Source organism: Myotis lucifugus, unplaced genomic scaffold, assembly GCF_000147115.1.
Source record: "Myotis lucifugus unplaced genomic scaffold, Myoluc2.0 scaffold_0, whole genome shotgun sequence".
Classification (NCBI taxonomy): domain Eukaryota; kingdom Metazoa; phylum Chordata; class Mammalia; order Chiroptera; family Vespertilionidae; genus Myotis; species Myotis lucifugus.
The window spans coordinates 41,785,024-41,800,995 of NW_005871048.1; the positions used below are offsets into that span (position 1 = coordinate 41,785,024).

The 15,972-nt window shown below is 39.2% G+C and overlaps 1 protein-coding gene across 4 annotated transcripts in view; it reads left to right on the top strand.

Moving 5' to 3' along the window:
* Nucleotides 1-10,130, top strand: part of AK6 (adenylate kinase 6) — a 45,858-nt gene extending 35,728 nt beyond the window's left edge. For all 4 annotated transcript variants that reach the window (XM_006081367.3, XM_014452148.2, XM_006081366.3 and 1 more), the window contains 3 exons: nt 7,292-7,350; nt 7,464-7,609; nt 9,513-10,130. In XM_006081367.3, the coding sequence (XP_006081429.1) occupies nt 7,292-7,350; nt 7,464-7,609; nt 9,513-9,705 (398 nt within the window). In that variant the 3' untranslated portion in view covers nt 9,706-10,130. The remainder of the gene's footprint in view (nt 1-7,291; nt 7,351-7,463; nt 7,610-9,512) is intronic.
* Nucleotides 10,131-15,972: the final 5,842 nt, after the last annotated feature.

The following is a 15,972-nucleotide window of genomic DNA, read 5'->3' on the forward strand; positions in this document are numbered from 1 at the left end:
TCATGCACAGAGCAGGGCGGATCGGGAGGTTGCGATGCCACCTCAGTCACGCTCAGGGTAGGGCCGATTGGGGGGTTGGGGCACCGTCCCCTATCACACTCAAGGCAGGGTCGATGGGGAGGTTGCGGCGCCACCCCTGTCACACACAGAGCCACAGGGCGAACAGGGGGTTTGGGCGCTGCCCCCTGTCACGCTGATCCAGTGCCAGGAGACCTCGTGGCTCCGCTGATCCCGGTGCTGGGAGGCATATTACCCTTTTACTATATAGGATAGAGGCCTGGGGGCCGGCTGGTTTGCCCTGAAGGGTGTCCTGGATCAGGGTGGGGGTCCCCACTGGGGTGCCTGGCCAGCCTGGATGAGGGGATGATGGCTGTTTGCAGCTGGTCACACACCCTTCAGGGTGGGGGTCCCCACTGGGGTGCCTGGCCAGTCTGGGTGAGGGGCTGAGGGCTGCTTTCAGGCTGGCGGTTGTTGACTGAAGCTCCCAACCGCTCCTTTTTTTTCTCTTTTTTTTATTTTATTCTGGGCCAGCTTTAACTCTGGCTCTAGCTCTGAGGCTTCCGCTGGTTTGTTTGTGTTCTATAATCGAAACAATGTATAACTCCAGCTCTGAGATCCCTGCCTTCTGTATTTGTTAGAATGTTTCAAACTGCCAGCTCAGAGGCCGGCAAGTCAGGCGGGTTACATTGGAGTCTGCAGTCCCTGGAGCAAGCAAGCCTCATGTTCACTTCCAGCTGCCTGGCTGCCGGCCACCATCTTGGCTGACAGTTAATTTGCATAAGGATATGCTGATTAGCCAATGGGAAGGGTAGCGGTTGTACGCTAATTAGCATGTTTCTCTTTTATTAGTGTAGATAGTTTAAAAAAATTTTTTTTATTGATTTCAGAGAAAGGAAGAGGAAGAGAGAGAGAGAAACATCAATGATGAGAAAGAATCGTTGATTGGCTGCTTCCTGCATGCCCCCTACGGGGGATCAAACCCACAACCTGGGCTTATATGACCAAAATTGAACGCAGGACCCTTCAGTCCGCGGGCTGACACTATCCACTGAGCCAAACCAGCTAGGGCCATGCTCATATTTTTAATCCAGGTCTGGCATTTAAGTTAGTAAAACTTAGGTCATTATTTTGCTATTGTATCTAGCTTTAAGTTTCCATTTTACACCTATATGAAATCTAGTTTTGTTTCTTTGCCTGTTTAACTTTACAGTTTTTGACAAGTGATTTCAGAGTCATATACTGTAGTCATTTTCAGTCATCCAATTTGATTTCACCTCAATTTAACATTTCTAAACTTAATGAAGTTACTGTATAATCGATCATGAATGGCATTGCAAGGAATAGTAACAGTGGACCATTGTATCCTCTCCTACTTGTATTCATGTCATTTTAGCCAGTTGTGTATCCACCTAATGGTGTATAGCAAGGGTGGGGAACCTTTCTTCTGCCAAGGGCCATTTGGATATTTATAACATCGTTCACAGGCTATACAAAATTAACAACTTAAATATAAGCCTGCTAGCTAATCAATGATTCTCATCACTGATGTTTCTATTTCTCCCTTTCCCTTCCTCTCTGAAATCAATATAAAATATATTTTTAAAAATAACATTTTGCCCTGGCCGGCTTGGCTCAGTGGATAGAGCGTCAGCCTGCAGACTGAAGGGTCCCAGGTTCGATTCCGGCCAAGGGCACATGCCTGGGTTGCGGGCTCAATCCCCAGTGGGGGGTGTGCAGGAGGCAGCTGATCAGTTATTCTCTCTTATCATTGATGTTTCTATCTCTCCTTCTCCCTTTCTCTCTGAAATCAATAAAGAAATATATTTTAGAAAAACAACATTTCATTAACTCACCCTTAATGCATTGGCAGGGCCAGATCAAATAATTTCTTAGGCCCTATATGTTCCCCACCCCATATAATCTCAACCATTCTCTTAGTATTTTTATTGATGAGATGGAATTTGAGCTTAAAGGAAAGGTGTTTTCCCCCTCATATAATGCCAAGGTAAAGGATTTCTTGTCTGACTTGATATGGTGTTGAATGAGGCACTTTGTAACGTTCTCAGAATGTACCAGATTTTTTTCCTCATGCCATTTAAAAATATCTAAGAATCTTTTATTAATGTTTTTATTGATTTTAGAGAGGGAGAGAGAGAAGTATTGATGAAGAGAAACATTAATCAGCTGCCTCCTACACGCCCCTACTGGGAATCGAGCCCACAACCCCAGGCATGTGCCCTGACTAGGAATTGAACCTCTTGGTGCATGGGATGACGCTCAATCCACTGATTCATATCAGTGGGGCTGTATCTTACTAGATAATATTCTGAGATACCTAGCCTCCTCATATTTCTCAAATGATATATTTTAAGGAAAACAACGCAATCTATAAAGCCATGGTTCTCAGCTAGGGGTGATTTTGCCTTCAGGGAACTGGGGTTGAGGGAGTTGCTAATTGAATCTAATGAGTAGAGGACAGTGATTCTGCTGAACATCCCACAGTTCACATCTTCCACCCCTATAAAGAATTGCCAAGTTTAAAATGTCAATAGTATTTGAGGTTGAGAAGCTCTGCTATAAATAAGACTAAAGAAAAAAACTTGTTTTAAACAACTGTCTAAATGGGTGTTTATTACCTTCCTAACCATCATGTTGAATTGCTCTATTATAGCTGACCTTCAACGACATGGGTTTGAATTGCACGGGTCCCCTTATATGAAGATTTTTCAATTGACGTGTGCAATTCAACTCTGGGATTCCGTTTATGTGGAGGGCTGGCTAGTTATACATGGATTTTTTACTTTGTGGAAGGTTGGTCCTCCTAATCCCTGCAGTGTTCAAGGGTCAACTGTAAGAGACCATCTTTATGCCATTTGGAATCCTGGCAGGAAAAATTAGTTGGGAAATTAAGGTTAATAAAACTATTGTGTGACTAAATGCTTTTCTTATCCCTGTTCTTCCAGTCTCTCAGATTCCTCCTTGATTTCTCATGTGCAATCACTTAATTACATTTACCAGCATCCTTAATTTTCCTGCCACCAGTTTATCAGTGTGAAGTCTCTGTTCCTAACCCCAGGATGTCTGTAGGTCCAGACAAAGTAATATTATATTGACATTGGGTTCATAAAGCATAGCTGGGCCCTCAACACTTAGAATCTAGTGGTGGCAAACTGCTGTGTTTATAGGAACCACTAGCTAAAGATTCGCTAACAAAGCCTGCGGTATTTACTGTCTTGCCCTTTCCAGAAGTTTGTCATCCTCCCTCTGACCTCTTATGTATCCCATCTTTTCCTTCCACTGGAAGCCTTTGAAACTAACTTCATTGGCCTCTCCAACACTGTTCTCTCTCAATCTTGGCACCTGATCCTCTCCCTGCCAGCATATACCTCTTTCCCTGGTGATTTCACTGCAGCCATCTTGTAGTTTTGCCCCTCCTTCTAGTAATCTCACTCAGGAATAGTCATGCCCTTTTAATGATGACTCTTAAGTTTATAATTAACACTGAAATGTACCATCTGGATAGTTCCCAGACATCTCTGAATTAGTGTTTAAAAAGCACATGCAGGAGTTATCCCTGACTCGCTCACTCCTGATTCCTGTCCCACACACATACAAACACATGCACACACTACACAGGTCCATTTGACCTTTAAATCTTGATTATGTGAAAAATCCTTGGTAGGTGTGGCTCAGTGGTTGAGAGTAGACCTAAGAACTAGGAGGTCACGTTCAATTCCCTGTCAGGGCACATGCCCAGTGGGCTATATCCCCAGTGATGGGGGAGGAGTGTGAGTGCAGGAGGCAGAGGATCAATGATTCTCATCAATGATTTCCTCTCCATTCCTCTCTGAAATCAATAAAAATATTAAAAATATATATATAGCGGGTATGGGTGGGTGGCTGGGAAGAGAACAACCAAAGAACTTGTATGCATATATGCATAACCCATGGACACAGACAATAGGGTGGTGAAGACCTGGGGCTGGGGGTGGGGGGCAGACTAGAAGAGGTCAATGGGGGGAAAAAGGGGACATACATAATCCTTCAACAATAAAAATTAAAATATATGTGTATTATATATTATAATTTTCAGGTTACTTGCTTTTTATTTTATTATAAACTCTATGAGGGAAGGACTGTTTGTTTTTCTGGTTCTTTTTGTTCACTATTATATTCTCATTACCCCTAAGTCACTGGCATATTGTGTTTGATAAATGGGTTTTGAAATGAATTCTTAAAAGCTTGTATTACACTATTTTATTCAAGTACAGTATATTACATGATTTAGCAAATTCTGCATTTCAGTATTGTAGTATAGACATTAATTCTAAAAGTTAATGTTGTAATAGTTGTCTTTATTTTAGACAGCATATAGTTTAAAATATTTCACTAGTCTTTTAATAGTCAAGGATTCAATCCTGACCAGTGGGCTTTGTTGGAGCATTGTATTGTACACCAAAAGGTGATGGGTTCAACCAATTCCCAGTCAGGGCACCCTGGTTTTGAGTTTGATTCCCCGTCGGGGCACATATAGGAGGCAACCGATCAATGTTTCTCACAATGATGTTTCTCTTTTCCTCTCTCTAAAATCAATAATAAAAAAAAACATATGGTTTGGCTCAGTGGATAGAGCGTCAGCCTGCGGACTGAAGGGTCCCAGGTTCGATTCCATTCAAGGGCATGTACCTTGGTTGCGGGCACATCCCCAGTAGGGGGTGTGCAGGAGGCAGCTGATCGATGTTTCTCTCTCATCAATGTTTCTAACTCTCTATCCCTCTCCCTTCCTCTCTGTAAAAAATCAATAAAATATAAACACACACACACACACAAACATATCCTTTGGTTAGGATTAAAAATAAAAAAGAGTCAAGGATTTAAAATGTGAAGGAACCTCAGCCTACTCCAGACTCCCACAGAGTACAGATCAGCTATAGCTATTCTTATATTTTGTGACATGTAAAAAAATACAGTATTATAAAAATAATACACAGAAAAACTCCCAGTTCTACTAATTTATTTCCATCTTTTGTTTTTCTTCCAATCTTTGTCCCTGTTCCAGATAACAATGAATTCTGCTTTTTATGTTTTACCACTTATAGGCATTTATCATGTTGCTACTTAGTCTTACTACATAGTACTTTTAACTACCTTATACTTATTTCTTGAACTTTATTGAATTACATAGCATTTCATCAAGTTAGTGTATCAAGATTTAACTATTGGAACTTTTTTGTTGTTGAACATTTTAAATCACTTTATCACCTACAATCTTTTTCTGATTAGAAATTAAATGGTCGAGGAAATCCAAATGGGTATGTTTTTCTTTTTAAAGTTATTTTAAAAATACATTTCTAGAGTTGATTTACTATAAATGTACATATACAACAATAGGCATATAAAGAGTCATTTTAATTTATACCCCTTTAATAGCTGGGAAAGTCCAACATTTTTTTCATGTATTTTTACTCTCCATCCTGTGTGAATTCTTATTCTTTGTTAAGCTACTTATTTTTATCTGGATTTTTAAGGTCTTTGTATAACCCATATTTTAGTACTTAATCCTACAAAATATTTCTCCCACTCATTTTTTTCTGTTATATTATTTTTCATTAACAGATTTAACTTTTTAAAAAAATTTATCTTTATTGATTTCAGAGAGGAAGGGAGAGGGAGAGATAGAAACATCAATGATGAGAGAGGCATCAATAGGCTGCCTCCTGCACACCCCCTACTGGGGATCGGGCCCGCAACCCAGGCATGTGCCTTGACCAGGAATCAAATCTGGGACCCTGCAGTCCGCAGGCCAATGCTCTATCTATTGAGCAAACCAGCCAGGGCTAACATGTTTTAATTAGTCATTTTATTTCTTCACAAACTCAAACGAATCATTCCTTTACAGATTAAGAAATTAGCTCTTCAATCCACCTATTTTATGGAATAGAGATATAGGTTGTTTTCTAAATTATTAACCAATGTTACCTACACCAAGACAGTTTAATTTTTTAGGCTTACAGAGTTTCTGCCCAAGGAGGCAGAGGCCACATGAGGGTGCTGGAAAGGTGGGCGGCTCATGTCTCCTCAGTCCACATACCCTCCAGGCAAGACAGAGTTACAACTGCCTCTGGCCTTCCACTGACTCGCTTCAGAACTTAAGCTCATTTTAACCTATTTCAACCCATGCCAAAATATTAAAGGGGAAGAAGTGGGAAGACTGTAGCATGCCCTTAGCCATAGATGGCTAAAAGGACGTTCTTAGCCTGCTTTATTACATACCTCCTAGGGATTCAGGTGAAGGTGCAATTGGTATGTCTCACCTGCTGAAGTAAGACGCACTTCTAAAGCCAGCTTTGATTTTTGGAATCTTTTTATTTTTTAATGAGTTTATTTGAACCAAGCTGATGACATGCTGGAAAGCAAGATCTCAAATGCTCCCTGGAATGTTCTTACGTCAGATTTAAATCAGCCTTATTTACACTGCCCATCATTCTTGTTTAGCCTTCTGAAATAAGACATTTAACCCTTGACTTTTGGGGATATTGGAAATCTAGAAGTAAAGATATTGTTCAGGAGCATCTGGATACTGACTCTCTTTCCCCAAACTATGAAGGTGTGACCTCAGTGACAACACGATTCATTTCTGAATTTGAGAACCTGTTTTTAAAAAAGTTTCATATTCTTGGCCAAATAAGTTTGGAACTTAATTTTGTGTTAATGTGTGTGAGATTGTTTGTATACCTGTGTCCTCTCTTCCTACCAATATGTAGGTCACCAAAATTAATACTGTTCTCTTCTGATAGCCCTACAAATTCAGAAATAGCTATTATTAATTCTTTAGTTGGTGTCAGTTTTGATAACAAACAGTTTCAGATTTGTGGCCATCCAAGTTTCCCTCTAGACCAGCGATTCTCAACCTGTGGGTTGTGACCCCTTTGGCGGTCGAACGACCCTTTCACAGGGGTCGCCTAAGACCATCCTGCATATCAAATATTTATACTACGATTCATAACAGTAGCAACATTACAGTTATGAAGTAGCAACGAAAATAATTTTATGGTTGGATCACAACATGAGGAACTGTATTTAAAGGGCCAGAAGGTTGAGAACCACTGCACAAAATTCTAATTTATTAGTATTTTCACAGTATCCATGTGACATCTATTGTCTTAGTGTCCTTCATTGTCTCTAAAAGAGTGATGATATATTTCCCTTCCTAAAGTCTAGAATTAATTGAATATTACTGAAAGTTACTTAGAAAATACTACTTTAACAAGCCAATGCAAATCTCTTTCAGGACAGTTATATGATGGCTATGATGAAGAGTATGACTGTCCTATTTTAGATGAAGATAGAGTAAGTATGAATTTTAAAATAAAATACACATTAAAAAATTTTAATTGGAAAGTTGACATCAGTTTTTTTAAGGAGCACTCATCTCCCCCCCCCCCCCCCCACCTTTCTTATAGGTAGTTGATGAGTTAGAAAACCAAATGAGTGAAGGTGGAGTTATTATTGATTACCATGGTTGTGATTTCTTCCCTGAACGCTGGTTTCATATAGTTTTTGTGCTGAAAACAGATAACAGCATATTGTACAAAAGACTTGAAACAAGGTAAGAAAGGGGATACATTGAATTCTTAAAGTATAATATAAACTTCTATTCAGATTCAGAAATTGGCCAATGTGATTATTTGGTCTCTACCAACATTCTGAATGTAAGAGAAAAAGATGCTTACAAAAGATACATACAAATGCTTGTATAATACAGGCATTTGTATAACTGAGTGAATACCTCAACTAATAGTTTGATATAAGTGAAATGTACTATGTAGCAACCTTTTTAATATGTTTTTTCCATAATGTAAAACCTTGCTAGGAGAACAGCCAAGCCAATAACATATTCTTTGCTATTGAATGAATATTACCCGAATTATATTTGAGGCCTGGCTGATGTGGCTCATTGTTTGAGTGGCAATCTATGAACCAGGAGGTCATGGTCTGATTCCCGGTCAGGGCACATGCCCAGGTGGCAGGCTCCGTCCCGTTGGAGGGGTGCAGGAGACAGCCAATCAATGATTCTCATCATTGATGTTTCTGTCTTTCTCTCCCTCTCCCTTCCTCTTTGAAATCAATAAAAATATATTTTAAAAATATAGATATTTGACTTAGTCCTCCAAGAGAGAGTTACAATCCAGAATAACAAAAAAACAAAACAAAAAACAAAACAACCATTTTTGAGGAACACATTTTCCCACTGTCTTCTTTTTTTAAATTTTAAATGTAGCTCAGTTGATTAGAGCATCTTCCCAATACACCAAGGTTGCAGGTTTGATCAGATCACATAAAAGAATTAACCAATGAATGCATAAATAAGTGGAACAACAAATCAGTGTTTCCCTCTCTTTCTCTCCCCCCCATCAATAAAAAAATTTACTGTTTTTTATAAATAGCCAAAGATTAAGGTATGAAAAAACTATGAGAGCTAGTCTTTTTGTTTTTAGCCATTGAAAAAGTTAAAGTAATTACTGTTTTTAAAAAAGACAGCTCTATTGAGATAAATTCACATACCATACAATTTACCCATTTGAAGTGTACAATTCAATGGGTTTTAATATATTACAGAGATGTGCATCCATTACTACAACCAATTTTCTTATTTTTTAAAAATATATTTTTATAGATTTCAGAGAAGGGAGAGAGAGACATCAATGATGAGAGAGAATCATTAATTGGCTGCCTCCTGCACGCCCCCTACTGGGGATCCAGCCTGCAACCTGGGCATGTGCCCTTGACCTGAATCGAACCTGGGACCCTTCAGTCTGCAGGGCGATGCTCTAGGGCACTACAACCAATTTTCAAAAATGTTCATCACCCCCTACACACAAAAAAGGCTGTCTTTTCATAAAATTAATCATCTTTTAAGTAGTTCCATTTAATTTTTATTGTTACAAGATTTAACTAATTCAAGTTTGAATTTTCTTTATAATTTTCACTAGCTAATTGATTGGCTAATTTATATACTGCCTAAAGATTACTTGTTTATTTTTTCCATGTCTTTGGAATTTGTAAAGTAGAAATACATCTGTGTAATCAAGTACCCAAATTAGTATATAGTATTTCAATCATATGCATTTCATTTTATTATATGCTATCTATTTATTTCATCTGTCTACATCTTAACTCCTCTAATTCTGTTTAAAATCTAGGACCATATCTATAGACTTCTTATTTATCTCATAACTCAGAATCTGGCTTGAGATAGATATTTTTGCTTAGTGATTGACATAAAGTCAGGGGGAAATAAATTTCAGATAAACCTAAACATTGGTCTTTAGTTTAATGCTCCTGTCAAAGAAGTCCCTCATTATAGGTGCCAGGCTATTTTCTATAGGTAAGGAGACTACAAGAAGTATTTTTGCATGATTTTTCATGTATTTCAAAGTATCCAGTTTCTGTTATGTTCCTAAAACTCCAATTAATGCCATTTGTTTGCTTATCTTCTCTCTGCTTTCTAGGGGTTATAATGAGAAGAAATTAAAAGATAATGTTCAGTGTGAAATTTTTCAAATTCTTTATGAAGAAGCATTGGCATCCTACCGCGAAGAAATAGTACATCAGCTGCCCAGTAATAAACCAGAAGATCTAGAGAATAATATCAATCAGATATTGGAGTGGATTGAGCAATGGGTCAAAGATCATAGCTCTTGACTTAAAAGACTGGCCACTTTATAATCACTCTTAAATATTTCTCTGCCCACATCAAATAAAGTATGCATTTATTAGTAAACCTTTTTTATTAAAATTGTGCTGCAGGACTAGTAGGTGGATAGTATAAAGGTTTATATTTGGGTGTGTGTTTTTCCATAAGAAAGTATAATGAATATAACTTTATTAACATGTTAAGTGCCCAGCCTGTTTTGTCTTCCACACGGAAAGTATAGTGTCAGTCACTGGTGACTGACTGGGCGCTTAACGTGTTAAAGATTGAGAATAAAAACTGTCATTGTTTAATGCTTCAATTGCTAAAGTATAAATAAACCTGACCAAATGTGTGGGAGGATATCGTTTAAGTTTATTAAAGAAGAAAATGAACATGATCTCGTAAAATAAAATTAAAATCTAAATATAAAGCACCAGAGTTTCCATTTTTTATGTATTCCCTTTTAAGGAAAGGAGGGGTAGACATAGTTATCTATATATATAAAAGCCTAGCCCTGACTGGTTTGGCTCAGTGGATAAAGTATCAGCCTGCAAACTCAAGGGTCCCCGGTTTGATTCCGGTCAAGGGCATGTACCTTGGTTGCGGGCACATCCCCAGTGTGGGGTGTGCAGGAGGCAGCTGATCAATGTTTCTCTCTCATCGATGTTTCTAACTCTCTATCCCTCTCCCTTCCTCTGGGTAAAAAATCAATAAAATATATATATATTTTTAAAAAGCCTAATATGCTAAGTGTCCAACCCATTGGTCAACCGCTCGACCAGTCACTATGACATGCACTGACCACCAGGGGGCAGATGCTCTGACTGGCAGGTTAGTTTGCTGCTGGGGTCTGGCTGATCGGGAGTGGGCAAGATGGGCCAGACATGCCCTGGAGCCAATCTCCCGAGGTCCCTCCCTGGCCTCTAAATATTTCTTCTAGTTAATTTCCTTTCAATGTGCATGAATTTGTGCACTGGGCCTCTAGTACTCTATAAAATGCAAAAGGTACAAAGTATACTGGAAAGGTAGTTTCTCTTCTAGGCCATCCCTGTTCTTCACCGATCCCATATTACCTCCCTTTAGGACATAATGTTACCTATGTTTCTCTTCAGGTATTTTATGCCTGCACAGTGTGTGTACACATTATTTTAAATGTGGTAACATACCATATTCCCTATTTTTTTCATTTAATATATTTTGGAGATTATACAATCTTAGAATCTACATACCTCCCTATCCTTTTTTAAAAAATTGCCCAGCTGGTGTGGCTCAGTGGTTGAGTGGCAACCTATGTACCAGAAGGTCACGGCTTGATTCCTGGTCAGGGCACATGCCCTGGTTTCTTTGGGCTCAATCGCTAGTGGAGGGTGTGCAGGAGGCAGCCAGTCAATGATCCTCTCTCATCATTGATGTTTCCTTCTCCCTTCCTCTCTGAAATCAATAAAAAATATATTTAAAAAATAAATTAAGGTATAATTCACATACCAGAAAATTGACCATTTTAAAGAGTATAATCCACTAGTTTTTGTCATATTGAAAAGACTGTACAACTATCTAATTCTGTAACATTATCATTACCCCATCAAAAATAAGTACCATAGGGGAAACCAAGATGGCGGCATAGGTTAACGCCGTTGTTTGCTGCCTCGAACAACCACTTCAAAAATACAACTAAAAGACGGAACGGACATCATCCAGAACCACAGGAAGGCTGGCTGAATGGAAGTTCTACAACTAGGAGGAAAGAGGAAACCATACCGAGACTCAGAGGAGGCGCAGTGCTGAAGTGAAATACTAAGGTGCAGAGTGCATGTGGAGCGGGCCGGCGGCAGAGGGCGCGGTTGTTGTTTTCAATCGGGAGGGAGTTTCAGACTCTGAGCTCCAGATCCGGGCGAGTCTCTAGGGACCCAGACTCAAACGGGAGAAGCGGGAAGGCAGCTTTCTCTCCGAGGTTTGCAGCGGTTGCAGAGCCGCTGGGGACGGAACTGAGAGCAGCCATAATTGCTCGCTCCGCCCGCCCTGTAGATCCCCGGGGACCCGCCCCACCCAAGCCCTGCACAGAGGCATTTGCCGGATAGCCTCAGGCAAAGGCTAGATTAGCACCGCCCTAGAGATCCAGCACAGAAGCTCTCCCACTGCAGACACAGCTGACTCTCATAGCCAGTTAGCCTGGAGGTCAATTCACCCCCAGTATTGCCGACAACAATCAAGGCTTAACTACAACAAGACTGCGCACAAAGACCACAAGGGGGTGCACCAAGAAAGCATAAAAAATGCGGAGACAAAGAAACATGACAGAAATGGAGGATATAGAGCTAAAAAACGCACTTTTAAGGTCTTTCAATAATTTTCTAGAAACTGCCGATAAACTTGATGAGAGCCTCAAGAAATCTAATGAGACCCTCGATGTTGTGATAAAGAACCAACTAGAAATTAAGCATACACTGACTGAAATAAAGAATATTATACAGACACCCAACAGCAGACCAGAGGAGGGCAAGAATCAAGTCAAAGATTTGAAATGCGAAGAAGCAAAAAACACCCAACCGGAAAAGCAAAATGAAAAAAGAATCCGAAAATACAAAGATAGTGTAAGGAGCCTCTGGGACAGCTTCAAGCGTACAAACATCAGAATTATAGGGGTGCCAGAAGATGAGAGACAGCAAGATATTGAAAACCTATTTGAAGAAATAATGACAGAAAACTTCCCCCACCTGGTGAAAGAAATGGACTTACAGGTCCAAGAAGCGCAGAGAACCCCAAACAAAAGGAATCCAAAGAGGACCACACCAAGACACATCATCATTAAAATGCCAAGAGCAAAAGACAAAGAGAGAATCTTAAAAGCAGCAAGAGAAAGAGACTCAATTACCTACAAGGGAATACCCATACGACTGTCAGCTGATTTCTCAACAGAAACTTTGCAGGCCAGAAGGGAATGGCAAGAAATATTCAAAGTACTGAATACCAAGAACCTACAACCAAGATTACTTTATCCAGCAAAGCTATCATTCAGAATTGAAGGTCAGATAAAGAGCTTCACAGATAAGGAAAAGCTAAAGGAGTTCATCACCACCAAACCAGTATTATACGAAATGCTGAAAGGTATCCTTTAAGAAGAGGAAGAAGAAGAAAAAGGTAAAGATACAAATTATGAACAACAAACATGCATCTATCAACAAGTGAATCTAAGAATCAAGTGAATAAATAATCTGATGTACAGAATGAACTGGTGATTATAATAGAATCAGGGACATAGAAAGGGAATGGACTGACTATTCTTGGGGGGGGAAGGGGTGTGGGAGATGCGGGAAGAGACTGGACAAAAAGCATGCACCTATGGATGAGGATAGTGGGTGGGGAGTGAGGGCGGAGGGTGGGGCGGGAACTGAGAGGAGGGGAGTTATGGGGGGGAAAAAGAGGAACAAATGTAATAATCTGAACAATAAAGATTTAATTAAAAAAAAAATAAGTACCATACCTGTTAGCACTCACTTCCCGTTCTTCCCTTCTCCCAGCCCCTTGCTATCACTAATCTTTGTCTACATGGATTTGCATATTCTGGACATTTCATATAAATGTAATCAATTCAATATGTGGCATTTGTATCTGGCTTCTTAGCATAATGTATTCAAGGTCATCCATAGTGTGGCCTGTATCAGTACTCTATTCCTTGTTATGTGGAATAATATTCCACTATATGGCTATACCACATTTTGTTTATCCATTCCATCAGTTACTTTAGGTTGTATCCACTTTGGGTATTGTGAATTATGCTATGAATATTTGTGTACAAGTTTTATGTGGATATATGTTTTCAATTCTCTTGGATATATTTCTAGGAAGGAAATTGCTGGGCTAAATTGCAACTGAGTTTAATTTTTTGAGCAAATACCAAATTTTTCAGAAGTGGTTGCATTACTTTACATTCCCACCATCTATGTATTAGGTATCTAATTTCTCCACATCCTTGCCAACACTTGCTACTGCTTATAATAGCCATCCTGTGGATATACTATCATATTTCATTTTGTTTTGATTTACATTTCCCTAATGACTAATGATGTTGAGCCTCTTTTCATGTGCTCAACCACTGAGTCACACCAGTTGGTGGGCATGAACGGCTGTTTTGAAAAGACTATGCTGTTTTGAGAAGTCTATTATCTTTTCAATAATAGGATTCATTAAATTCTCTTGCTAATCAAGTGATTGCTCATTAAATAATATTGACTCATAATAATAAATGAGATTTCCCTTAAACAGATGGGAAATATTGGAGTCTAATACAGAGCTACACACATTTTATGAATTTTATAAATATTAATATACTCACTAATTTCAGCCTAGATTTCATGTGAAACTAGTGACAATGCTTTAACACCCTATAGTTGTCTTAAAAATAACGTCATTTACTGTTTGTCTCTAGTTTTAGTCAAACCTACTTGTAAACTTTTTGTTTAAAAGGGATGATTTAAATCAAATTTAAGAAATAAGTGTGTGTTGCCGAAACCGGTTTGGCTCAGTGGATAGAGCGTCGGCCTGCGGACTGAAAGGGCCCAGGTTCGATTCCGGTCAAGGGCATGTACCTGGGTTGCGAATAAATGCATAAATAAGTAGAACAACAAATCAATGTTTCTCTCTCTCTCACTCAATAAATAATATAATGAAATAAAAAGATAAGTTTGCCAAATTTTTAATCATTTTATAATTCTGTAAATCAGACTTCTTAATATGATTTATTCAGTTTCCCAAGAGTGTCTTAAGATAATAAGCTTTGGCATATGCATAACCAATTATTTCTTTCCCTTATGCCCTTCTTGGTATATTTTAATTTTGTGTGCTTTGAGATAGGGGTTTGGCCTTACTTCAGTTATATTTCTTCAGCATTCTAAGCATGTCCTACCACCAATCCTTACTAACATTTAAATTTGTCTTTAACACAAAAGTTCTCAGTCAAAACTGCTGAGGACTGTTTATTCTTTCCTATGGAGTGGGAAGAGGGCAAGGTTAAAAAAAATCACTTTTTAATAATTTTAATTACATGTGAGAAACAATATGAAAATTCTTTATATATACCAAGGCTTTTACTTAAAATTTAGTTCCCTAACCCTTTTAATGACATAAATCTAGTGACAGTCTGATGTAAGCTATAAACACACTTCCTCCAAAAAGATATACATATTACTACAAAATGTTGTTTATATTTTTCAAAGATTTACAGACACCTGAAATCCATCCAGAGGTTCATTGTTTAAGGGGTTAATTTTTATGGAAGGGGATTAAAAAATAATTTGTGAAACAAGACTAGTGAATAGAAAAGCATATTGGTCATCCTGGAGGTCCTAGCCAGTGGATTAAGCAAGAAAATAAAGACACACAGAGCTGAAAGAAAGAAACTATTCTCAGTCAACATGATTACCTATGTAGAAATTCCAAACAGAATCCACACAAAAGCTACTTGAACTAATAATTTACTGTTGACAAGGTCACAGAATACTAGATCAATACACAAAAGTCAACTGCATTTCCATACAGTAGTGAAACGATTGAAAATTAAAACTATTTACAGTACCAAAAATCATGATGTACTGAGGTATATGTCTAATAAAATATGTGCAATATCTGCGTGCTGAAAATTCAAATGAAAGATTCAATTAGATGGATATACCAGGTTCATGAATTACAAGACTCAATATTAACATGTCAGTTTTCCCCAAATCCTAATATATAAAGACCCTGGGTCTGTCACATCTGCAACGACCAGAGGCTCGACCAACTGGAATTCAGTCCTGCAGTCAGCGCTGGGTTGCCGTGGCGACCCAGCACTCACTGCTATGACTACAGGCATGGTGACCCAGCACTGACTGCTGAGGGGGCTACAAATCAGGCCCAGAGAGAGGCTTGAAGAGAGAAGCAGGGTCTGATCCATAGCCTCTGTGGCAACTGTTGATCAGCACTTGCCTCTCTTTAGCTCTGGGCCTAGTCAGCAGCCGGCCTCCATTTCTTTCCAGGCCTCCAACAGGGCTACTCATCAGCCCCGCCTTTCTGATCAGGCCCGTTGATAGGCTGAGAGACACTGACTGGCATAGAAACCGACCAATCAGAACCAAATCTGGTCAACTGTGAGGAGCCAATGGCTGCCTAGGAGGCGGAGCTTTTGACACTGACTGGCATAGAAACTGACCAATCAGAACCAAAATGGCCAGCAGAGGAAGGCAGTTGAGGGGGACCAGGCTTGCAGGGGAGGGCAGTTGGGGGCAAGATCAGGCCAGCAG